Source organism: Platalea leucorodia, assembly GCF_965183815.1.
Source record: "Platalea leucorodia genome assembly, chromosome: 5".
Classification (NCBI taxonomy): Eukaryota; Metazoa; Chordata; class Aves; order Pelecaniformes; family Threskiornithidae; genus Platalea; species Platalea leucorodia.
Window position 1 is genome coordinate 27,992,607 of NC_138827.1, and position 26,479 is coordinate 28,019,085.

The 26,479-nt window shown below is 36.5% G+C and overlaps 1 protein-coding gene across 3 annotated transcripts in view; it reads left to right on the forward strand.

The window, feature by feature from the left end:
- EPS15 (epidermal growth factor receptor pathway substrate 15) overlaps positions 1–26,479 on the forward strand; it is a 74,293-nt gene that overhangs the window by 29,615 nt on the left and 18,199 nt on the right. For all 3 annotated transcript variants that reach the window (XM_082313690.1, XM_082313692.1, XM_082313691.1), the window contains 11 exons: positions 4,724–4,813; positions 5,154–5,201; positions 6,223–6,318; positions 6,734–6,799; positions 7,254–7,379; positions 7,833–7,892; positions 9,538–9,738; positions 11,302–11,447; positions 12,350–12,509; positions 16,154–16,239; positions 22,100–22,172. In XM_082313690.1, the coding sequence (XP_082169816.1) occupies positions 4,724–4,813; positions 5,154–5,201; positions 6,223–6,318; positions 6,734–6,799; positions 7,254–7,379; positions 7,833–7,892; positions 9,538–9,738; positions 11,302–11,447; positions 12,350–12,509; positions 16,154–16,239; positions 22,100–22,172 (1,152 nt within the window). The remainder of the gene's footprint in view (positions 1–4,723; positions 4,814–5,153; positions 5,202–6,222; positions 6,319–6,733; positions 6,800–7,253; positions 7,380–7,832; positions 7,893–9,537; positions 9,739–11,301; positions 11,448–12,349; positions 12,510–16,153; positions 16,240–22,099; positions 22,173–26,479) is intronic.

Consider the following 26,479-nt stretch of genomic DNA (forward strand, 5'->3'; position numbering starts at 1 on the left):
TGTAGTGCAGTTAGCATTATGTAAGACTTGCATCTCTCTCAGAGTATCCCCAGAGGTCCTTACAGGATACTGTAAGGAGTGACATTTGGATGGAAGGCCACTGCATGTCCAAAGAATGCATGTAGTTCTTGCAGCTACACTCAACAGATACAAATCTTTTTACTTTATAATGTAAAAGCAAAATATAATATATAAATAAAATTTGTTATTATATTTTATTTTTATATCACCTGTCTTTTATATTCAGGCCCAGCAAAAATAAGCTGTATTAATTCCTACAAATACAGCTTTTTTTGAAAAACAGCTGTTTCAACTACTCTTATTATAGCAATATTTTGTATCATGTGTGTAATATATGTTATTGTACAAACATAGATATGTGACAACTTTTAAGGATATGTAAACTAAATGACTGATTGTATAAAACAATTAAAAATAGATTCCCCCCCCAATATAAAGACCTGATGAGTAATTGATGAACCACGTAAAAACCAACCTTATAGGAAGTTTCTTCTCCTTTGTGCAACTGGTAATGTTCCTGTCTGTTTGTCATAAGACAGGATATAGTGTATATGACGTCTTTATTTAGGAATTTCTTTTGGGTGTCAACATCAGAATGTAAGCTTATCTGCTGGGGAAGAGAGAAGACCATGATTTCTATCCATGCTCTATTTTTGGATTGTGCTTAGAGGATTAGTCCTGTTATTAAGCATGTAAAACAGCATTTAGAGGGTATCAGCCTATGATGCCGGGAGAGTTTGAGCTTTCTATTCTACTTTAACAAGGGTTTTTCTCCACTACAGGAGCGTAGCAGTTTTGAAATTGCTAAATAAGAAGAGAGAGTTTACCTCGATCTAAGTTCAGATGGCTCTTGAAGGTTGAAGGAGATAGTATCACCCTCACAAAGTTTTTCTTCAATCTGATGGACAAATCCACTATGTGTCTATCTCTAGGCATTGGATTAAAAGCCTTAGGAGAATCCCATATTATGGTGATCATCATAAGGTCACAAGAAAAGGCAAAGAACTGATTTTTTTGTGCGTTAGGCTTCCTAGCTGAGTACTACTGGCTATCACTGTCATGTATCATCTTTGCCACATGATTGTCTGTCTCTTCCTTGTGGTTGCAATTGCTTGACCACTGAAGTGTGAAGGAAAAAGTTGGGTGAAGAAACTTAATTTAAGGACAGATGTGATACTTGTTCCTAAGTCGCTTAACATCTTGCATTCGTTGGAATATATGGCCTAGTGAAACTGGGGCACTCTTTGTTGTCCAGCAGTCTCAGTAGTATACAGGAACGGGGATTCTTTAAATGTGATATTAGTGAAGTTGTGCCAATGGATTTGTTTTCCAGAGAATTAATTTTCTGGCTTGCTTGGCCAAACTCTCTTCTGAAAGCATTTGTCCTAAAGAGTAGCTTTCGAAGGTGCTGGGTCTAAAGACTTCCAGTTGCACTACATAACTTTTTCCTTCCCTTCCTTATATAAGGAGATGTCAACTTTCAGAACGGAAATGTTAGAAAGACATTTCCCACTGTGTCCTATGGTGCTAGTAGAGCATGTTTTTATTCTTTCATACCAGAAGCGCTTCCTTCTTCTTATGCAACTTCAGAACAAATTCATCACCTGACATAGCTCTGATGCTTAGTACACTTCCAGTTCTGTCACAAACTTAAAGGAATTCATCTTGCATAATCCTGGGCTTTGTATTTAGAACGCAATTGAAATCTTAACCTTTCAATGGGGACACTTTTCTTTCAAATAAAAGTTTTTCTGATGAACCTTTTCTAGACTGGCTCTCAAAACAGGGTGAGGTTAAAGGATAAATATAAATACGTGTGATAAAGTAATAGGAAATTACTTAATCACGTGATGGAGCGTAGCAGGTAAGCAATATGCCTGAGCTGCTGATGAATTCTTGATGAATTGTGAGTTGAAGTAGTTCTCACTGTTACCTTGTGACCTAATGACATCAGATGTATGTTTTTAACTTTTAATAATTTCTGGCTCTACAAAAACCAACTTGCAACCAGAGGGTTGTTGGCTGATACAGCTATGAAAACTGCTTTTTGCACATCAGAGAAAAACCTCTACCAAGCTTGTGTATAACTGGCAAACACCAGTGATCTTGAGTGCAATAGTCAAACATAAGCCAGTTTTCTGCACTATTTTAATGCTTAGTAAATACCCCCATCCCAGCATGCAAGACTAAGTAATTCGTAAAGAAATTGAAATCAGCCCTTAAAAAAAAAAGTTACTAAAATTTAGGGAATTAGTTGCATAAAAATAAACTGTATTCATATTGGGTTAAATAAGAATCCTGCTTAAATCCCTTGAAGTCACCTTCCTCTGGGTTGGAAGTGAGTAAATAAAAAAACAAGAACAAAAAACCACACAGCTGATACTGTGTTGCTTTGTGACTTTCCCGAAAGAGTAGAAAAGTCGTAGGCTGGAAGTTTTCTGAGTGGATGCCAGGATTACTGTGCTTATGTGCAAGGTCAACTCCACTAATGGGAAAGGGGATTTGATGCAGTGTCTTGGCAACTTTTTGCCTATAATATGAACAGCTCTCCCATACAGACTGAATTAGATATTTTAAAAATCTGAGGAGCAGGCTAACTAGAAGGCTGTAGTGTTTGTAGTTTTATTACCCTGACCAAGGAATCCTCAATTATAGGAAACAACCTCTCCTAATTAAAATCATACTTGTTATGTTGAAAACAAAAGCTGTTTTCACTTTCATATTAAATGATGCTTTTGGGATTGCTTTCAGAGCTTTTTCTTCACTTTCAGAAGCAGAAGTGTCCACAGACAAGCTTCATCTGCTGCAGCATGCTTTCCAAACGATAAATTCTCCACAGTCTCTTACTAGCTAGTTCTAAGCCCTTCTTTGGGAGCTATTTGCTTTGAACACCTTGTGTGCGCTGCACCTGTGAACCTGGAAGGTTGGTCTTATGTTCCAAACGAAATATTGAATGTAGTCTTTGTTTAAACACAAAGCTGTGAGACTGTAAATAATGCAATGCATAATCATCAAGTGTTTTGCTGTATATTGCCAACCTTGCTGTTCTATCTGAAGCGTTGGTTTTTACTAGGCGTTCTCAGGCTATTTCAAAGACAGCCATGATGACTCAGTGTTCAGCAAGTGCACAAAAAGCATTAATCTTCAAAAGGGGGTACTGGGAAATCCAGTGCTAGCACCAAGTTATTCTTTCTGTGCATGTTCTTCAGTTTCCCGTGCATGCTCATTTATCTGCACAATTTCAGTTTCTGTTCTCTGTCTCTTTCTCTCCAGCAAGTGTGGAAAGTGAGTGAACCCTGTTGCCTCTTTCCTGTCCTTTGAAATGTTTATCATGTCTCAGATTCTTCAGAGTTTCAGAGTGTCTCAGCTGATCATAGATGGGAAGACTCTGTTTTTGAAGATAGTTACATAATTTTTATCTATAAAATGTAATATATTATTTGATCTCTAGATCTTGTAGAACCTGTACAGCTACCTGTCTGATGTAGTTAGCCTGACAGTTTGAATGGGCTGAAGATACCCTTATTCCTCTTCTCCATACTGTCCCCTGTTTAGGCATCCTCTTGTTTTAGGCTCTCAAAGACTCGCAGCTTTTCCTCTATTTTCCTTGTCCTCATGTATGTGATGTAAGTTTTACTGCTTGCTTCTTCCACCTGAAGGTATAGCTGAGGCACTGTTTTTGTTGAGGAGCTTGAATAACAATCTATTTTAATTATCTCCCTATTGATCCAGGGAGAAATGTATGCTGGTTGATAATCTGCCACAACTATTACCAACTTCTTCGTTGTGTAAATAAGTTTCACTTTAGGCAATAACCATTTTCCTCTTCTAGGGTGGTAAAGGTATCTTCAAGCAGAGCCTTCTTTTTCAGACGATAACAGTAATGAGCTCAGAGCTGGACAATTAAATGTAATCAAACTCTAGGACTTCTCTGTCCTTACAAATCAACTGTTTTGCAGGCATCAAGAAGAAAATCTCGTGATGACAAAGGGCTAATTAGATAGGTTCCGATGATGGCCCAGCATGAACAAGCTTCCCTGTCTACTGCATAAATTGAGAAATTCTTTGGCCTTTTGTCTGTACTTGAAACTTTCTGCTGGAGACCTTGAAATCCAAGCAAAATAAATGGTTAGAAACTGACAGCAGTGGAAATTTCATTGCTTGTATATGTATTGGTGCTTTTTTCCTCAGTTTTTAAGTGGAATTAATCTAAATCTTCATTGATAACCTATAAGAGTAAGCTTGTGTTGGGGTGCTGGCTTGTGACTTGGGAGACCTGGGTTAACTTCCTTGCTGCTGCCCCAGACTGGGTCATCGAGGCAAAATTCTTTTTCTCGCTGTGTCTTAGTTGCCTACTGACAGATGGGGATAATAGTGTGTTTTTCTGGAATGTTGTAAAACATACTAGAGTGTGAGAGATGCCTAAATAGATATGTATAATATATCTTAAATTTGACAGTGTTAGTTTAAGATACCAATTTCCAAAGCCTGCCTATTAATAATTTAAATCTGGAGCAACTAGTTCAAAATGTAACGTGATTTTTAATGCAAGGGAGTTCTTTTTAAAAAAAGCCTGAAGATTGTTCTCAAAGTGACCATGTTAACTTGAGCATTCTTCTTTGCTAGCTTTTTGAGAGCCTGTGTAAAGAGATTCCATCCATTCAAAAGCTAGTTTGTCATGAGACTTTTTTTCTCTCCCCAGGTTGATTCTGCCAATGCTGGAAGAGTGTTAGCTTCTGATGCAGCTGTTTTCTTGAAAAAGTCTGGTTTGACAGATTTGGTACTTGGAAAGGTATTTAATGACAATTATTTAATTATCCTGTCTCTTGCTTCAGTTAGTATCCTGCGTAAATTAAAATACTTAGTGGTACTACAGGATACGTGATCTTCCCTAATGTGTTTTCAGTTGTGCTATCCGATAGTTTCCAACTTCAGTATCCTTGATTATTCTACTATGTATGTAGTTTGTGGTGGAAATTAAAAGAATATTTAAATTTGTCACCACAAATAAGTGCTATCATGAAAGTTAAGACCTGCACTTTGATCCAAGAATGCATTGTTAAACGGAGTGAGAACTTGCGAGCTTCCTCAGTGCTGTGGAACACTTAATGTCTATTATTTCTATGTTTTAGATTTGGGACTTAGCTGACACTGATGGCAAAGGTATCCTGAGCAAACAGGTATGATTATTTATATGATGTATGAGGTTACTCTAACCATTAGCAAGCCTTGAGATAAGATAGAAGTTAAGATTTCTGGTTCAGGAAAGCAGTTTTTCTGATTTTTTTTTTTCAGATTTTTCTAATTGGAACTAGGTATGTACTTCCCACTTCAGTGTAAGCTACAATAAACTAAGCAGGTAGCCTTCAGCTACCTCATCATTTTTTCTTCAAGTCATAAAATAAGCTGCTGCGTGGCTGTGCCATACAATATACTGATAAATAATTTAAGGGTTAATGTACTGTATTTACTACAAAGGTGACTTTTCCTCTTAATCTTGGAGGAAACAATGCAGAAATTTAAAATTCTAGTAAAATCTTCAAAATTATTTTTTATCTGGTTTTGGTGGACTTGACATTAGTACATGCTGTTTGGAACTGTTCTTCCAAAGTTGTAGTGTTGAGCAGTATGGCAGTCAGACTTGCAGATCAGTGGTGCTACTGAAAAGCTCTAATGTGCGTTGCTGTTTCTGTTTGGTTTGAAGTATAGTTACTTAAATAACAGCCTGTGGAGGGCTAGCTGCTTCGTCCCATGGTAGGAAAAGGAGAAGCTCGTGGCATCTACCAAACAAATTTTTATTTTTTTTTCAGACTTCCCCTTTTGGTTAATTTTTCTCACGTGCTGTACCTTTCTTTTCTCCTCCTCTATCAACTGCCACCTTTGGGATCAGCTCAGTTCCTCAGAGATAAACAGCTTTAATTGCTACTTTAAGTTTTCACTGCTCTGCCATAGAACAACCGAATGGTGAGAACTGACTGCTCTAGCCAGGAAGCTACTAAGTGCTTGGAGCTAGTAATTACAAACTTTGCCTCCCTGGAGGAATTCAGCAGTTGCTGACTGCTGCTTTCTGTCACTTTGTGGCCCCCTTTGAAGTCATTTACAACCCTTTGTATATATAGCAATATTAGAAAAGCTCATAATTCTGCTGAAATTTGAGTATTTTCATATAATAAATCCTTTACAATTTCATTTTTCCTGTAGGAATTTTTTGTGGCTTTACGACTTGTAGCATGTGCACAGAATGGATTGGATGTTTCCCTGAGTAGTCTTAATTTGCCTGTTCCTCCACCAAGATTTGTAAGATTTCTTTTTTAATTTAACATATCAACTCATTAATAAGAACTGCTTTTAAGTGAACAACTAGGAAGGTTTGGTGTAAATACCAAACACATCTGAAAGCAACGTTGTAGGGCAATAGGGGAAAATCAAGCAATGTGGAATAAGAATAAGGTGCTATGTGTTCTAGTGGGGCTTTGAATATAAAATTCTGTATAATTTGAATATATATGGTATTTGTTCTGTTAGTGTTGTCCTTAATGGAAGAAACATTTTAAATTTCTTGGTGTAAATTTTGGTATCCTTAACAAAGGTACGGGTGACTAAAATGCAGTTCTGGCTTTGAGAAGGAGCACCTTCTGAAATAAGGGAGTGGTTTTGCAAGGTCAGAACCATTTCTCTTTTAATGTGGGGTTTTTTTCCTGTTTTTCTTTAGACTGATACTAGTAGTCCTTTGCTACTCAGTGGAACAGCATCAAGTGATGTACCATGGGCTGTTAAGGTAAACTAAAGATCAAGCTATTACCTAGAACTATCATCTGGTTTGCAAGAAAGCATAAGTCTGTGTGAGAATAATATAATGCTATTGGTGGCTATAGTTTATAAAGTCTGATAAATTACCATTCATGTCAAATCTGTAAGTGGGCTAGTAGACCTAATTTGATAAAAATGCTTGTCCCTTGGGAAATCTCTTTTGTGTTTAGAAATTTGATTTATTGGGAATAGTTGCCTGAAGCCATGAAAATAATTGAAGAATAAATCTCACTGGGTTTTGGATGAGTCTCTAGCTGACTTAGAAATAATATCTTTTTCATATTTTCTTTTAAACATCAGGAACTGCAATCTGTGTGTTTGTAACTTAAAAAAAAAAAATTAATACTTCTGAAAGAACTACTGCTTCTTAGCCTATGAGTGTGACTATGTCCATAAGTAATATTTTTCTTCTGCCCCTGCAGCCAGAAGACAAGGCCAAGTATGATGCTATTTTTGACAGCTTAAATCCTGTCAATGGATTGTTGTCAGGTGATAAGGTGAAACCTGTACTCCTTAACTCAAAACTGCCAGTGGATATCTTAGGACGAGTAAGAATATCTTTCTACTTAATTGTTAATTCACAAATAACAACTGTGCTACACTCAGCAATATCTGTTTTTCAAATTGAAGATTGTAGTAATAAGCCTAACTATTAAATACTATCTTACAGAGTGGCCACACATGTGTAACTGTTAAACTGTAAAAAAACCCAAAAATTCTTTTGATATTTTGATAGATTGCCTCTTACCACGGTGTATCAGTTATGTGTACTCTTTCACAGTTGATTTAGGGCGGGGTGCCATTAGTGCACTCTGTCTCCAACTTAAGAATCTCTCTTCTTTTGAATGTATGTTGCCCACTGAAAACTAATGCTGTTAATCTTAATAGAATTTAGGATATGGTGGAGTGAGGCTGTTCTCACATTTGTTTTTAATGAGATTTTAAATAGGAAACTGCTGCAGTTTAGGCAAACATCCCTATATTCTGCTTTTTATTGGTAGGTGTGGGAATTGAGTGATATTGACCGTGATGGAATGTTGGATCGAGATGAGTTTGCAGTTGTAAGTATCTTCTGCCTCTTGGGATTTTGAAAGCCTAATGGCAGAGGTTTAAAATAGATGCATTGTGTATTAATTTTTGACTGTTTGTGTTGTTCATTTATTGGCTTTATTCAGAGACCTTAATCAAGTTTTAGTACTAGTTAATGTTTCTGTCAGTTTATTGAATGTCTCTCATTAAACAGCAGTAACTTTCTTTGTGGGCTAAATGAGCCATTAAAAACTTATACCTGTGATCTGCTGTCCCATGAGAGACGGGGTGATTTCACTGAATAAGTTTTACCTTAACCTTCAGTGTTTATAGTACTTGAATGCCTCAAGATACCTTTGAGGAAAATTTTAAAGAAATTATGTATAAATTCTTCAAAAGTTCATAGCAAGTTAGAATTTTAACACTATTAATGCCAGGACTGATGAAATAATGTAAGAAGCACTAAATAAGTTTCATTTCCCCCAAGAGATGGCAAGGGAGAAGAGAATAGGAGGCTTTTGCTTTTGAAGACGCTTCAAGTCTTGAATGCGATAGTAACCATGCATCAACTTTTTCTCAAAACTTTCAGCTTGTTTTTGCATGTAAGTGAATTGGAGAGGAAGGACTTACACATTCACTCTGGAGGAGAGGGTTTCATTTTACCCAGAGAAATATCAAACCTAAATTTAAAGGTTTGGAAAAGCTAACAAAATATCTTAACTGCGTTCTGCATTGCAAGAATCTTGAAAAAGTAATGTGACCTTTGTGTCCTCAGGTGGGACTAAAGCCAGCCTTTAATTTCTACAAACTAAACTATTGCTCAACGTTTCAGAGTCAAAATTGAAAAATAAAATAAAGTTAAAAATACCTGTTTAATTGCCAAGAATTGACATTATGGACAACGTCAAAACCTTGCTTTGTGGGTTTTTTTTTGTGTGTTTTTTTTTTTTGTAATGTAAATATGATGAATTTACCTTTTTCTGCTGTCATGTGTATTTTTGAGAAGGGATTAAAGTGTAAAAATTGCTTTCTTAAATACTGTTCTAGTTGTCTTCAGGCACCTATAAGCTTCAGTTTCTTCTGAAACCAGTGCCTTTAAGACCCTAGTAGTTAACTGTTACTATACTTGATTTCCTGTGTTTATGCTATAATTCTTCAGACTTTTAGCTTTGAGATTAGAGGATTGATATACTCTAGGCAAATGTTGGAGATAAATCAATAATCTGTAAAGTATTATAGCATTTATTTAAGATGCAGTTCTGTGTCTTGAACAACAGTCATAAAATTCCTAAAACGTACAACCACAACAAAAGAATAGTCGCTAAGTGGAGTGGCTTCTTCAAAAACAGTGAATACATTAAAATTGTTTAAAATGTTCTCTCAAATAAAATTCCACAAGCGGTGGTACAAGATTGGTAGTACTTAGGAGAATCATTTTAATGTTCTGAAAAATACTGAACTCCGTTTGCTAAGCACTGAACCGCAAAAGAAAGTAGTAATGATAAACACAGCTCAGAAGGCAATAAGCTGCGATTCAGTTGAGGGGGCTTGTAAAGGTGAAACATAATGAGAAAATGGTACAAAGTTATTTCTTAACTAATTCTTTACCTTATAGATAGATAGATAGATACTTATTTCTTATATATTTGCATCCGCACACCTTGTTTTCTTGTTCAGGCCATGTTTTTGGTGTACTGTGCTTTGGAGAAAGAACCAGTGCCAATGTCCTTGCCTGCAACTTTGGTGCCACCATCCAAGAGAAAACCTATTAGTGTTCCAGGAGCAATGCCATTAATTCCATCTTCAACATCTACCAAAGAGTCTCATCAGTCCTTGCCACCTGTAGGCATTTTAGCTGCCAAAACACCATTAACACAGGTACAGTTGTGAAGTTACTTGGGGTTAGAAGATTTCTGCTCTTAATGCTGTGCTTTGGAGACTGCCTGTATGAAGAGTCTCGACAGAGGTTTTTTTTAGTTTCCTTCTTGCCTTATTGATTGGTTGATGAATTTGAAGAGGCTGATGGGAAAACTAGGTGGAGAGGTATGAAATTTATCTTCTGCTTTTTCTAGATGTCTTCAGATATAAACAGTTGGATAAAAGAATATTATTTAGTGAGCGTTTTGAAGATATTTTTAAAATAAATGATTTCAAGGCATCAAGCTCAACCCAAAGGTCAGAATGTTAAGAAAACAGTGTAAAAATGTAGTCCAGGTACACATCTGCAGAACGTAAATCTTCTGGTTGAAGACTGATTTGAATATGGACAAGTTCATAAAACAAATTGTGGCAGGCATGTATGTGCAGTTATATGTGTGCGCATGCCTGCAATTTGAAGAAGACATTAATGAAAACGGAATAGAGAGATGCAAGCAATAGGAAAAGGAGAAAAAAGGTCTGGCGTATCCACCTAAACACATGAGATTTGGCATTTGTGTTGAATGTAATTATTAAGAAACTTGATGCCTTCCACCCCCCAAGCATCTTATTTAATCCTCGTCATTTTAGAATGCAGAATTCGGCAAAATGTCTTTCCAAGTAGATTATAACTTGTTCTATTCAAAATAAGAAAAAATTGAGAAGGGGATCTAAGGTAAGAACTGTAGTACTTCATGCATAAGATACTGCTTGGACATTTGGGTGCCCATATTGGGGTAATCAGTAAGAAACTGGCATCTGAATTCTGGAGGTGCCAAGGTTTTCATCTGTCAGTTTACTTGGTAAGTCTTGCTGCGTGTATTACAAAGCAGTGCTGTTCTAGGTGAGTGTTTCAGTGTATGTTTTGTGTACAGCACCATTTGGGATTCATCTCAGTGTCCTTGTACACTGAAATTAATTAGTGTCCACAAGCATGCACCTGAAGGCGTTTTATAGTTGCTTAGTGTTTGGAAAAATTGTTGAAGTAAGAGAAGTGGCTGTAATTCCTGTCTTTACCTTGATCAGAAGCAAATTCTACAATTTGGAATGTGCTAACTGTTAACAGTCTGGGCTTGAGCAGTTCTTCAGTCGCTCCAGCTAAAGCTCTCCAGCTGTGTAAAGAGGAATAAAATCGATGGAGCTAGACAGTAAGCAGGACTGTGATTGAGCACAGCGATGAGGGTACAATTCCATGCTGGGAGGCGATCTGGGCTCTAGGCAATACTTTTAATACATAGGCAAAGAGTATTTACATCAGTATCAGTCACCCTTGGTGCTTCACTGATGTAAATACTTTGCTTCTGCTTTTGGAGTTGCTTATGGATCTCTGTGCATCTTTATTTTGGAGGATAAAACTGGTTCGTGAACTAAGCACCTATATCACTTTTTAAATCTGTGCTGTAGTCCTTGAATTATGTAACTCTGAAAGTAACTATCTGAAAACAGAATGGCCTATATCTTAGTATTGTGGTTTTTGTTTTTGTTTTTTATTTCCCTCCCCCTTCCATTCCCGCCCCCCTTCAGTGGGTTGTATCACCTGCAGACAAAATCAAGTATGATGAGATCTTTGTGAAAACTGACAAGGACATGGACGGATTTGTGTCAGGTGTGGAAGCCAGAGAGCTATTCTTGAAGACAGGACTGCCTTCTGCTCTTCTTGCACATATCTGGTAGGGATTTTTTTTTTTTTTTTTTTTTCTCCATGACAGCTGTTTAGACGATGGCATGGTTCTCGCTCCTTCCTAGCACTTTTCATGAAAAGTGCTATGCTGACATTTCTGGAAAGTGAAACTTGTTTTTTTTGTATATAATAGCATGGCCTCTGTATAAGCAGTGGTAACTTGCTTCTACTTTTGGACAGAAATGGGGGGAAAACAGGTTTATGCTGTGCATCATCTCCTAGGGGAGGAATTAAAGTGCCTGAATGCAGATTGTAATAAACAAATACTGCAGCTAAATCCCTGTATTTAAGACATCATAGTGTTGCTGTGTATCTAACCACAGATACTTTCCATATACTGGTAATGAGAATTATCTATATAAAACTTTTAGCATGTGAGACCGCCGCATTTAATTCTGCAACTCGTTTGTCTTTTGTTACAGCTAGTAGTGACACCCCCTGCTTTTCTAATTCTTTCCCCACTATAAGCTATTCCAGGGCACTCTGATAGGAAAAACTTTTTTTCAAGGTATGGTTAACATAACCTCTAATTTAGGAAATTTAGGGAAATTAGATAAACTTGTGTTGGCTGTGAAAAGTTCTTTAATTTAGAAGGAACTTCAGTTACAGATACTCAGGTGGTGTTAGTGACTCATGGCCCTGAGTCTGCCTTTCACCAGATCAGAACTTACGTAACAGAGCTGCAGACCTTAGCATGCAAAGAGAAGGTGGTTGTGCATGTTTGAGCAATGTTTCCTATTTATTACCATGCCTTACTTCTATATTGCATTTTTTTAGAAGAGATGATACACGCTAGCAATTCTCACATTTTTAAATGACAGCAAGCACGATAAACAAGGCTGTACTTGCAGAAATGAGGACTTGATTTATTTCATGTGCATCTCTGTACAGGGCTCTCTGTGACACAAAGGACTGCGGAAAGCTTTCAAAGGAACAGTTTGCTTTGGCTTTCTATTTAATTAATCAGAAGTTAACAAAGGGCATTGATCCACCTCAGGCTCTGACTCCAGAGATGATTCCACCTTCAGACAGGGGTGTCAGCTTACAGAAGGTAAGGATGGGTTTGGCATTTTCAGTATAAATCTCAAACAAAGAACGTTAGTTTCAAAGGCTACGCAAGAAATACCTCAAGTACTGGCATACCTTAAATTTATCATATCAGGAAGAAAGCAAGTCTTAAGTGCAAAGAATTGACAAAACACTGTTCCATTCATGTTTCAAAATGAAGCTGTCATTTATTACGCCTGCCAACCAAGCAGAGAGATCTTATGTTGAGAAAGCATTATTTTCTATTTTGAAAGAACAGTCTTTCTACTACCTGTCTAAAGAAATTTTAGTTTGCATTTGAAATAACATGCACAAGTTCAGTGTTTTTCTCCTAATGTGTTCACAGTTACCTTTTTTATATTTCTTTTTTAAGAAGTCTGGAAACAGTGTGAACTAAATAAAGTTTAGAACTATATATTTAAAGTTTTACAAGTAAATGGTCCTCCATTTTATACTTCACAGATAGTTTGAATGTTTTCATAGTCTGTTGATTGCCATCTATCTTAATCCAACAGCAGTTCAAGTTGTATTTATCAGAATGGTAGAGGTCGTCACAAATTCTTACTTGTTTTACACATCACAAAGTCTGATGTGGGTTACCTTTTCTTGGTTGTGCAAAACATTGACCTAATTCTACAACTTTCTTAAACAGAATGAAAAATTCGCACCTGAAAAAATGAAACTCAAAATTTGGCACTACTTTTGAGTTTCTCTAACTGGTATCTAATTTCTTTTTACATTCTGTTTTTAAAAAGTAAGTGCTTTATTTGCAACTCTACTAATCTTTTTTGTATGTTTGCTTTCCTTTCTATGTCTCTTTTCTAGTTTGGACTGTTTTTTCCATTCTGCACCACTCTGCTTTTCATCCTTATTATTCTGTCAGTTTGTTAACTCTGCTTTCTCAAGGTTAGAGAATCTTTGCTTTTCTAATATTTACTGTCTGTTGGTTTAATAATGAACATCCTTCTAAGACTCTTACATAATCATTGAAATAGCACAGCACTTCTCTGAAGTGTCACAGTATGTTGTGATCTGAAATTACTGCTGATTTCTATTGCTGTTCATCTGGAAGAACCCCAAGGTTCTTCCTTGAACCCAGACCTCTGTGGCTGTTACCTGTTGGTAATATGCACCGCTTAAGACATAGCATTTTCTTTTAAGTTTATCCTGTTGAAATTGCTGGGGAAGCGGTGACAGAGTAGTAACCCAACGTGACAGTTGTCATTAGGACTAATACCTATGGTTTTACCGATTATATTGCAGAAAATGTAGTGATCAGAACACATTAGATGAGCTGTGTTGGTTACTGCTATCCTCTGTGTGTAAATTGTTTTTATAGAACTCTCAAAGACATCAGTGTGATTTTTTTTTTTTTGCATTACTAACATAAACGATGAGTAAGAATATTGCGAAAGAAGGTTAAGAGTTCTTTTAGTTAGCTCTGTAAATCCTTACCGAGAATTTGTTTTACTAGATTGAGTTTGAACCTTCAGCTTATTTTGAACTTTTTCAAAAGAGATGTTGTCTTGTTGATGTGGAAGAACCTGTTTGTTCAAGATTATTGCTCAAGAATTGAACCCAAAGGATTAGAGCAGTAGGCAAAAATAGGCTTTTTGCTGGTTTTCTTGGAGTGGCTTACATTGTTAGGAAAAGAAAAAAAAAAAAAAAAAAAAAAAAAACCAAACAAAAAAACCCAAAAAAAACCCTTAGGCTTTGTCTTCCGACTTGACCAGTATAAAGGTAGTAGCAGAAATATCAGTAAGTACAATGGTAATCCATTATGTTTTCAAAGTAGGGAAAGTTAACTTGTGATCCTTCTTGGTAGATGTTCAGAATGCATATGTATGTATATTGCTGTTATCTAATGTTTGATTTCCTTACAGAATTTTATTACCACAGTAGTGTAACTTTTATTTCCATTTTGAGGCCTGAACGCAGATCCCATGAATGGGACACGGCAGTAGTCTAGTACTTGTTGCTGTGTTTCTTTACCTCAAACTGTTTGTAGTCACCAAACTGCACTTCCATTACCAGCCATAAAACTTGAACGTATATACAAGTTCCTCTTAAAGAATTTTGACAAGAATTGAGTTTTATTACTATTTTGGTTAAAAACTCAATGCGTTGTTTGCATGTGTGTTGCAGTGTAGCAAATTGCAGCAAATAGTTCTGACTTTTGTCTTTTTTTAACTTGTGTATGGAAGCTAAAAATGTTGGCTTTTATGTTCCTCCCCCACACCAGTTCTCCTGAACAACTGAAAATAAGATTGAACTATATTTTGTTGAAGTTTGATGCTGGTGTTAGTGTGTAGAATTTTTTTTTTTTTTAACTGATGAGAGGACGAGGCCTGGTAAGATTTGTACTTTGTAGCTAATAGCTCCATGTTTTCCTTCTGCGCCCTTCCTAGGAGAAGTAAAAACTTTCTCATTGGAATACCATGAGAAACTCCGCAAAACTCCCGTGTAATTCCTTTAGAACAGGATTGAACTCCATAGTTATTTTCCCCATTTGAGAAGCTGTACACTAACCAGTTTAAGAATAGCCATATGGTTTGGTTTTTTTTTTTTGTTTGTTTGTTTGGTTTTTTTTTAATTATTCTCAGTTCATGCCATTTGTTCTAGTAAAATATGCATCAATAATCTATAGTTCTGCTGAATAATATTTTCTGCCACAGGATGCTCAGATTTACTGTTTAGGTCTTTTCATGGCTTCCCCCCCCCCCCAAGTATAAGCTTGAATAAACACATAGTTAATAGAATCTTGATTTATCTTTAAAGAAACTTCAGCATTTAAAGACTTCTGTGTTATTTTGGGGGTATCACTTGCCTTTTTTAATTATATGTATATACTTTTCCTCTGAACTTTGTGTTTGTCCTGGATGACTTTATTCAAGATTTGAAGGAACTGATGTATTTATAGAAGGTAGTTACAGTGACTATGGCTTCCTAAACATGTTCACGTTGTGATAAAGCACAGTAGAACAATTACAGTATTTGCTAATTTGTGTCTTCAGCAATTGTTCTCTAGTCATTTATGTGTACTTTTTTGAAACAAATAATTTGTATTACAGTTGTCTTATTATATAAAGACTTTAAGTAAATGGGAACTCATGGGCGTAACTTACCTATGACTTCGGATTATCAAAGTTTCATTCAGTACTCTGGAGGTTCACGTTGAACTAGCTCGATATCACTCAAAGCATTGCAAGTAAGTGTCTATACACTGCAACAGGAAGATCGCTGAGGTAAAGAAATATAAATATAAAAATAGTAAACAAGCCAGACCACTCTTAAATGAATGCTAGGAAGCCAGCTAAACATTCACTGTAAGATAAATCTCATTTTAGAACTAGATATTTTTTTTTTTTGTATGATCAGGTTGTCCCGTGCTTTTGTGGAAGATGTCTTCAAGACTTTACAGGAGACAAACTCTGTTTGAATTACTAGATGTAATGCATTGGATGTATGTTGTGTTCTGTTAATATAGCATCTGGACTGGTTTGGGTTTTTAAGATTGAAGATTTGAAGTACAATGCTACCAAGAGTTGTTACAAGAGGGTAGCTCATGCTGTCACAAAAAGTAAAGTGAATACCGTTGTTGGACAGCATAAACTATAAACTAACAGTATTTATTTTTTTATCTTTCAGAGTACTCAAGGACCGAATTCTGTAGCAGATTTTTCTGCAATTAAAGAACTTGATACATTAAACAATGAAATAGTAGACCTGCAGAGGTAGGTAAAGGAGGAATAGTCATAATTGCCTTAGATTCAGCTGTGCTACTTACCATTTTTTAAAAAAACAATTCAATGCATAAGAGAAAACTGGGTGGTAATAGTCTGCTTTGCTAAAATAAATGGTTAGCATGTCTGTGATACTGTTTAACACTTCTACTCTTCGTTCACTCAGATGAATGCATTTAATAACAGCAAGACTGTGAAAGGTCTGTCCATCATGCCTTCTGGGTATGTTTCAGAGAGCTGCATATCTTAGCATCCCGAGATGGAAATATTCTCTCTTGCTCACCTTTATTGGCAGATGAGAATGGAGCAGATCTTTAGGATTCTGGAACCGTGATATAAATTGGTATTAGTTGTCTTGGAATGTTGTAGATGGAATTCTAAGGACTTTTTTCTAGTGGCAGTAAGGAAGTGAGATGGGAGGGATCAAGAAGTATATAGGGTAGAGAGTGGGAGGATGACAGTTTGTATATGGACCTCTGCTAGGGTTTGGTGGTGGTAAAGACGGACATGCTTCTGTTTAATAAAATAAACTGTTGCACTGAGAAAAATTGTTTCAACTTGAGGTCTGCAGACCCTTGGGCTCCATTGATTATTTCTGAGGTAATTAAGAAGGTGACTTCAAGTGACTAAGAAAATCAAGTTCATATATGTTTTATGGTCTTTGTCATACTCTCAAGACATAGCAGATATTTTTCTTCAGTGATTTTTTTTTTTTTGGTAGTATCATAAATCTACTGAAAATTCTATTAAGAACAGTTAATTCTACTATTTTATAAGTGAGGATGCTTTCTCATGATGAAGTTTGCCTGTCTTATTCATGTCACTTGCAAGAATGATTTAATTTGGCAATGTGTCAAAGCACAGTCTGTTTCCTAAATACATAAATGTTTTTTCACTTCAACTGCTTATTCTGTCTCTTATTACTCCCACTGCCTCCTCACTTCTCCCCGCTCTGCCTTCCTCTGTTGTTCTTTAGGTTGCATTAATTCCAATTTTGGATTCTTACATTTATTAACCTGAAATATGATTTACAACCGTGTATATTTGCTGTTAGTATCTTAGAGGGAAATAAATTGTTCAATAGCATGAATTTTTAGATGGAGTTGGTTTTCAGTAGGTGGGCTTGCAGCCTAACATGCAAGTCAGTCTGTTTATGTCTTGTTTTCTTTTCTTACTGTGAGGTATGAGGGAACCATGGCCTTTGGACAGTCATTGCTTCCATTTCTTCAGTGGCAAATATACTGGGACAATTATTTAAGATATATTGGAATGATATTAGATTGTTGAAGATATGGTAGGGGCAACTATTAGTATGTATTTATTTTTAGAAAGGAAATTTACTTTGATATGATTTAGAGGTTCAGAACAGAACTAGATGAGCAATCAGAAGCTTAAACCTGTATTGTCAAACCGAAGGGTAATAGTAAGAGGTTTGTGTGGTTTCAGTGAGAATGACTAGCAGACTCTCAATGTCACAAAATGAGTTGTGGCTCAAGTAAAATTTTTTCATTTTAATTTTTTTCAAGAAAATTAATTTTTCGATCACTTGGAAATCCTTTAGTCACTGTAGAAGAGTTATTTTGGTAGCAGAGTAGATGTTACTTTTCTGTACCTTCCCTAAGCACAGGTGGCAATGCTAGGCAACAGATTAATCTTTGTGGTAAACGTAGGAAACTTTTTTCATCTTTAGCAAATCCACATTTCTGTTATAACTGGTGAAGTACACTTTCAGTCTTGATAGTTATCATATAAAAATGTAATTTAAACTTGTTATTTTTGTTCATTATTAAACACGATATTGTTCAGCTGTTGAACTCAATATGTAATAATTCTAGTCCATGGTTCCATTGAGAAGTATCCATGAGAGCTGCATTTCTGAGACCCTCTAATAGAAATTGAATCTATTTTTGAAGTGCACTTTAAAAAAAAATGGCAGCAGAGGAAGTGTCTCAAAATAATGACAATGTCTGGAAAACATAGCTTTTTGAGAGACTGAGCAAAGAATACAGAGGTGATGTGTTTGTGTCTCGACAGTTTGTGTGGGAAAGATTTCTGGTAGCGAATAGCTTTTTAATCTAATTCAATAAAAACACTGTCAGGAAGGTGGAGGCTGAGGATCAGATGAAGAATAAAATGCAGAACACTTACTAGCGAGGATAGTTCCTCTCTGGTAGGGGGAATGATTTGCCTAGGGACGTTGTGGAATCTGCATCATTTTGAGCTTGTCAGCACTGCTGCCTGTAAGTTCTGTTTCAGTTGCACTATATTTTTAGAAAGCTATTTGAAGCTTTTTTTGATCAGCATTGTGGGAGGTTAGACCAGATGTTCTTAATATTCTTTTTTTGAGCCACAAAACCTTTTTCTTCCCCAGCAAACCCTGCTTTGCTTTCGTGCATTCAAAGCTAGCTACGGCCCACAAATTAGTGGAATTGTGAAAGATGTCCCTGCCTAGGGCAGGGGGGATGGACTGGATGATCTTTACAGGTCCCTTCTGACCCAAACCATTCTGTGATTCTGTGTGATTCTGTGAATTTCTTCAAGCTTTACCAATACTACATTTCTCTCTAAGCATGTTAAGTAGTTGAGCTTAGTATTATCTCACCAGAGGTGCCATCCTTTGCATATGTTGGACAGCAACAGTTATATTGTCTTTAATATAATTTGGGTTAAAAGGACCATAAAGCTGGTAAATTGGTCTCTCAAAAGTAAGGAAAGATCGACAGCTGCTTAGCAAAGCAATGGTAAAAATTTTATCATAGGCTAGATTATTTCTTCTAACCTCTGGTTTGGAAGTAACTGAGCTGTTGCAGCTGAAAAGGTTGGGGGAACAAAGGGGAGAAGAAACTAGGCAAAGCCTAGACGACTCCCCCCCCCCCCCCCCCCCCCAGCATTGCCAAACTGAAGTACTACTATACTAGGGATTCCCAAAATTACAAATGCATCTGAAAATAAGAAATGTTGGGCAACTGTGAGTGTAGATAATGCTACCAGTTCTGTGAGTAGTCATCCATCACTTATTACAGAAAAGAACTATGTTTTTTTTGCTTTTGTAACTAACGTGGTTCTAAGTGTTGGCCATCAAGAAGCCTGGCCAGGGTTGTTTTATATTTGGCTTGAATGCCTCTACTGACAGGGGATGCCTCAGTTGTCAGCTATTGCAAATATTTGCAATATGCTGGCTCCCATTTATAAACCACTCCATTCACAAATTAGTATAAAACTTATGGATTTACTACGATTATTTGATTGTAAATCATGAAGTATCTGCATTGGAGAAACCATCTATTAATTTTGGCAGTTTTTAATCATTGCTTTTAACTTCTTTGATGTGAGGTTCTCCTGACCTGACTACTATTAAAATACATAGGGAAACTATATTGCTTTCATAAATAGACTTGAAGTGGTTACAAGTGTCCTTTATTGGCAAGACCACAGCTGGTTTTGGGTTGTTCTTTTTTTTTTTTTTTTCCAAGTGCTGATGTGGTAAGGGACTTTATGATCCAGGAAATCCATCATATCCAATAAATCAATTTTGTTACTTGTTTTTGGTTCTTTCAGTTGCTGAGCATTCCTACAGGGGCATACCAGATAGTTTGTAAAAGAAATGGAGGCATTCGGAAGAATTAGTGAATTAAGTAGGTCTGTGTTGTTTTTTGGGGTTTTTTTGTTTTGTTTTGGGTGTTGTTGTTTTTTTTTTAAACAAAGATGCATTACTGGGGGGGAGGAGGGGATGCGTTATATGTAGACTACACTCAGCTTGTTTTCCTTTGCCTGAGACTGCTGCCTAAGCTTTTCTTGTTCTGCCTGACAATACTTCTTTCACTTGATTTTTTCCAATTCATTGTTTGTGTTGTGATTTGGCTAGCGTAAGCTGCCTGTGGGTGGGTATTATATCCTGTTGCTTGCTTGGCATAGTCCAGATTGCAAGGTTTAGGGACCTGGTTTCTGTTGAAATAAAAGGGAAGTGATCTTCATCTGTGACAGTCTCTTAGGCACATCAGTGACAGTAATGTGGAAAGGCTGTATATTAAAGCATACATACCTGCTTGCATTTCTGTTTCCTGCTCAGTTTTCATACCCAAGCAGGAAAGCTAACAAGTATTTGTTTACCTAGTCAATTATTCTCTTTTATCTTCAATCAGGAATAATGTGCCTGAATGCTTGCTGTGTTTGATGTGTGTCTTGGGGCTTGAAGGTATTTTTCAGCCTGACTGGTATTTAGATCTGTGGAAGTGCTTTATTGAGATTGAGACCCTTTGTTCATGGAAAGTTATGGAAGGCAAAATCAACAGAATTTGTTTCAACCCTGTGTTGCAATGCTTTAAATATCTAAATACAACTATCCTACAAATACTAGTTTATTGAGCTAGAGGAGTGTGCTACAGCTTTGATGGAAATGGTAAAGATTTGCTTAGAATTTCTGTGATACTTTTTACTGATGAATGGAGAGTGAGGAATTTTATGAAACTTGAAGGTTCACACTTAAGAAAATAACTAGCTGCCTTCTTCAAAGTCCCTCTTTCCATACCTGTCCTTTCCCTTCCATTTAAACCTTCCCTTTGGTTACAATCAGCAAGTTGCTCTTTAATCAGATACTGAGATAAATAATAGCAGAACATAATCTATAGTAATTATTTTTCAGAGCAAATGTTCATTTAAGATCTGTGATATCTGGATTTTTTTTTTTTTAATTTTCCATTGTATGTGGTTTAGCAGTAAACAAGAATTCATCAGCTTGAGTGAAGAGAACTTAGAGTAGACCTGCTTTACTTTGGAGACAGAAATGCTTTCTTCTGTATTAGATAAGAGTAAACAATAAGATTAATAGTTTTAGATTGATTACCAATCTGCTGCTATTAAAATATGAAGCTACCTTAATTTCAGTATGTACTAGTAACATAATTTGTTAGCTTTTCACCATGGTATTTCATTTAGAAATGTTAGGTTTATCATTGTTCAAAGTCTATCTTTTAATGTGTGTGCTAATTCATTAACAAAATCTTTACGGAAGTAAAATGTATCTGTATACAGAAGGTAGTGTTAAAACTGTAAAGCTTAATGCATTCCTGCATCTGTGAAAGGAGGAAAGACCTCCATATACTGTCTAGAGATGAACACTCTTACGATTTTTTTAAAAACAGTAACACTTCTGAGTTTTATGCTGTTTTCTTCCCTTTGTTAAAGCTGTTGTTATGTCTGACCACCAAGAATTTATTGATAATTCCCCTGTCATCAGGAGTCACTTTTAAACTCGAATAAATGTCTGTAGAGACAGACTTGATATGACACAGCAAATAACTACGTATGGAGTCTCTGAGCAGATAGTGATTACGGCAAGCTAACCTTTCTTCTTCTGACTGAGCTTACCAACAGATGTATCTAAAATCTGATAGGCAAAGCTCCTTAATCAGCTAGATTGGCCTGCTGGAAATGTTTTCTGGCTGCTGTTAGTATAGGAATTACTGTGTTTGCAGGGGTTAATAATGGAATCTGATGCAATCCCTCCCACTTTTCCCAGCAGTTTTCATTAGACAAGTGCTCCATAGCAACAGTGAGATCACTGGAGACAGTATTTCATTGATTTCTCCCTCCCGCCCCCTTCCATTTTTGAGCCATTCTTATCACTGAAGTGCAGTTGGGTGAAAAGACAGGGTGGTTTTTTTTTTTTATGCAGAACACTTATGTGGGCTTCTGTCTTGTAAATAATTTGGAAAGCAGAAATCCCTTACATCTTTTGTGTTTAATGTTTCACTATGTATTTAAAGAGAGATACAGGCTTAGGGGGCTGGATAACTGTACCTGCTGTAGCTGATGTTCTCAAGTATTCTTGCATTGTTTGCTGGTCTTCCAGGGAAAAGAATAATGTAGAGCAAGACCTGAAGGAGAAAGAAGATACCATCAAGCAGAGGACAAGTGAGGTCCAGGTAAATAAGACACAAAATTATTGTTCGGACACCTGATATTCCACCATGTGGTGCTTTAATGGCAGTGGGATTACTGAGTCTTTAGATCATATCACTTAGTGAAAACAAAAAAATTAGTGGCTAAGAAAAAGAACATACTCTGAAATGTATTTTTTCTATATGAATGTGGGTTGGTGTAGGTGTGTATATAAATGTGCGAGCTCCTAGGACATGTAACCTGCATGAAGTTTTAAATGAAAAATATAACAAAAGACTAGATTTCCTCTTTATATTTTTTCTTCTTTTTTTTTTTTTTTGCAAGGCTATCTAATGTATAATTAAAACTAAAGAAGATGCTGTAGCACTGCAAATTAATAAACTTAAGTGGCTGAATTAGAAGGGATTGTATATGGGGCTGCTTCTTAAGAGTCGCAGTAATTACCAGCTTGGGAGGAATGTTGCCTCAAGTTAATTTTGCCTACATAAGTGAATTTTAAAAATAATCTGTTTGATTTTTATTTAAAAGGATGACATTGAATTTCCAGAATGTTGGAAAATTTAAATTTTACAAGTGTTTTACAGGGATTAAAAATTATACAGTCAGCATCAGTGTTTAGGGTGCTAACAGTCTAGCCAAGCCCTGAATTAAATGCTGCAAAGCAATATTTCAATTAAATTTTAAGCTGCAAAACCAGCTGGAGTTGCTGCTTTAAGAAAAAACTTCAGTGTGATATCTGATCAGTTACATTTATGTTAGGAATCTTTAGTATTTTAAATAATCTTTATTTGACTAAGAGCAAATAATGAAAGATTTCTGCATTTTACTTTGTGTTGGGCAGAAAAAGAGCCAATGTGTTACAACCGTTGTGAATTTTTTTGCTTGGCTATTTAATATCCTTAAAGCCTGGATGATAATTAATAGTCTGACCTTTCAGAAGATAATCAGATGCTGGTGCGTTAGTCACGATGGCAGCCAGATTTGGCAGCTGCAGGAATGCATACAGAAGTTGCCCGTGTCTGTGATTCTGTCCATGCACGCAGCAGTCACTCCCCTCCCCACTCTGCAGATTGCCTTTTCACACTGTTAAAAATTTTTATGCGTATTCCTGGTTTTGCACACAGGATGATTTTGTTAGTGTGTTCTGGCATCTGTGTGTGTTCATGTGAAGGTTGAGTTCTCTGGTGCCTTTGCACAGACGGTATATAAAGCTAAATAAAAACCTTACCTTTAACGTTACAGTATTAGTGTTGTCTGCATATGTTTAGTGTTTGATAGTCAGCAGCACCATGGAGTCAATTAAATCATTGTATCTAGAACAGTAATGTTGGAAGCAACTGTCTCGGGTCCTTAACCTCTTAGTGATCGCACAAGCTGTTTGTTCCTTCTTAAATACAGAGTTAGAGAGTTCTGTCAGCCTGCAGAGAAGGAACAGTCTATTACTGGCTTGTCAGAAAAATGAGAAACCATCAGGATCAAATAGGATATGGCTGCAGTATTTATTTAAGCTGGTGGCCCTTTATCTCTGGTCCCTTTCTTGCTCCTGAATGTTGGAGGACCTGCATGTTTCAGGAAACTTTCTGGAACTTCAGAGAATAGTGGTGACAGGCTAAGAATATCTTTACATTATGCTTTTTTCTTCTGGTTTTATTCTAATGGTGACATTCCTAATGATGGTGTACAAAACCAGGGTGTTTTAATCTGCTACCTTGGATCAAGCTAGTTTTGTGGCATCACACTGTAGGGTTTTTGATTTCAGAATTACTTCTATGGACACAAATTATAATCTCAAATATAGCCATAGTCTGTGGTGGGTTGGACTGATTAGTATGGGAGGAGGCAAAGAATGACACATTTTTTTTTGCTATAAAATAATTTATATACTGTGTAAATAGATACTAAAAAGCAAAGACGGAAAAAGAGTTGGAGGGAAAACATAGCATACTGGTGGGTTTTAATGTGCTTATTAAAATGTCAGCTCTTTAGTAGCAAAGACTAAAAGGTGTTTTTTCTTGAAAAGTTATGGGCAGAGTAACAAAAATCACGAGACTTCTAAGGCACCATTTCCTTAATTTATTCTGTGATTGGATTAGCATTTTCCTATAAATATGGGAGTAATAAGCTCATATATGAAATGTTCTTCTTGGCAATAGAGAACTTTGTTTTACAGAGTTATTGTGTAACTAAAACATTAGCTTTTGACCACATACCAAGTGGCATCTGAAAGTGCCTTTACCTGGCTGTCCCCCTGCTCTCTCATCACCTGCCTGCTCTTGTAGACACAGATGTTGAAGGACGGCGTGCCTCAGCAGCTAGATGCTGCCTCCAGCAATGGGCTTTCGCGCACATTCACAAGACTCTCATCTTCCATCTAGCATTTCACATGTATGGGCATGGTTTGTCAGTCTGCCTGCTAAGACTCTGAAATAAGTGGCAATTCTGCTGGCTTTCCCAGCAATTACTGCATGTTCCCTAGAATTTTATTGATGTGAAGTGAAAAGGTCTATGCTTTGCTTTTCAATGGGACACTGAAACTTTCTAAAAAAATTTTTAGAACAAATGTATGTAACTCCTGAACAAAGCATAATATATGTTTGCATCAACTGGGGAAAAATATGGAACTGCATGTGAGACACTGCTTCAGAGAAGGGGGTGGGGGGGTGGGGTGGGGAGTGAAAGGTATTTTGGGACTGTGGCCCTCCAAGTAGTCCAGAATGTTTCTGGCTTTCTCTTGTAGCCTTTTGATCTCCTTGTTGGCCTGAGTTTCCTTAAACACATTTATGCTCCGAGTATCCCACTCAGCATTGGATTTTCCCTACTCTTGGTTTGTTGCAGTGCACCAAAGCCATTAGAAAGTCAGTGAAGTTTAACTTTTCTGTGCTGTTTTAGGCTTAACAGTTCTTAAAACATGAATTGTTTAGTGAAGTACAGACTGGCAACCTATTAAATCCATTGTCTATCTGTGGAAATGCAGATCTCTAGACTTTCCTCATCCGACACTACATTAGCATGGAGAGTTATAATGATTGTAAATCTAATACAAGGATTACGATTACCATAAAAATGCTAGTTTGTACCACCTCAAATATGTTAATGGTTTTCATGTAGAATCTCATTCAGTGCTTAAACATTAAGATGATGTTTCTCGGCTAAGGGTGTTCTTTGAAATCAAAGCTTAACCGGAGCCTGGTTTACTTCATGGAGATGTATCTTTGAGTATTAGCCCCAGGTCCGTGTATTGTATCTACTCTGACCTTTAATTTTGGAGTGGTTACATGAACATGTTTGGTTTTTGGGTTTGGTTGGGTGTTTTTTCCTTCTTTTCTCTTCTGGGAGCCACCAGGCTTAGTCAGGTCTCTTCAGTGCTTCTCTGCTGCTGTGCCGAGGACAGACATTGGGATTCAAGGAACAGTAGGAAGAGTGGAGGTGATCTATATTGTGTGTGTGTGAATTCTTGCTTCCTTTTGGAGAAAGGAGACTGAAATCTCTTTAAGCTGTACTTTTTTTTCTCCATTGCTTGTGTTTAGTGTCAGCTGATACTTGCATTTCAAAGCAATGTAAAAAATGAATGGATCAAGAGTGTCCCAATTATCCAAGTCAGTAGCTGCTGTAAGAGCTTTTGGTGTGCACGCTGGTTTGTCTTTCCTAGATTAGAAATAACCAGTAATTCACCTAGTCTGACTGCTGTACATCAGTCATATACCCTTTGCTGAACTTCAGATATGATTTGGGGTTTTTTGTGTGGTTTTTTTTTTTTTTTGGCATTTTGTGTTTTGTTTGGATTTTTTGGTTTGGGTTTTGTTTTATTGTTTGTTTGGTTTTGTTTTTGTTTTTCCATGGAAGTATCTGTGATGTTTCTTTAGGTAGTTTTCCAGTTGTCTTCAGGTTACCTATTTCCCTAGCATCTGACTGCTGCACCATATGCCTTTCTGTTTCTGTCTGGCTTTTTTTGTCCAGATAATCATCTGGAGGTGTTAGCACACATGGCTAAACTATCTCCCTCATCAAAAAAAAACCCAAACAAAACACCTCTAGAAAAGCTTAGAGTAGTACACGAATGTATGATCTAAATTCATGTCAGCTTGTTTTCTTACCCTCCTTAATTTTCTTTTATCTTCATTCGTCTTTTACTGTTGTTCATGATTCTTCCTTCAATTACCATATTTTCTCAGAAAGGCTGCAATCTTCTCTTTTCATCTAATACTTTTCCTTTTGTATTAACCCTTTTTGATCTCCTTGTATTCTCTCTTCCTCTTGACTTTGACAATTCTTTTTGTCCTAAATTCTTGACATTTTTTCAATGGTATCTCTGCAGTTTGTTGAAGTATAA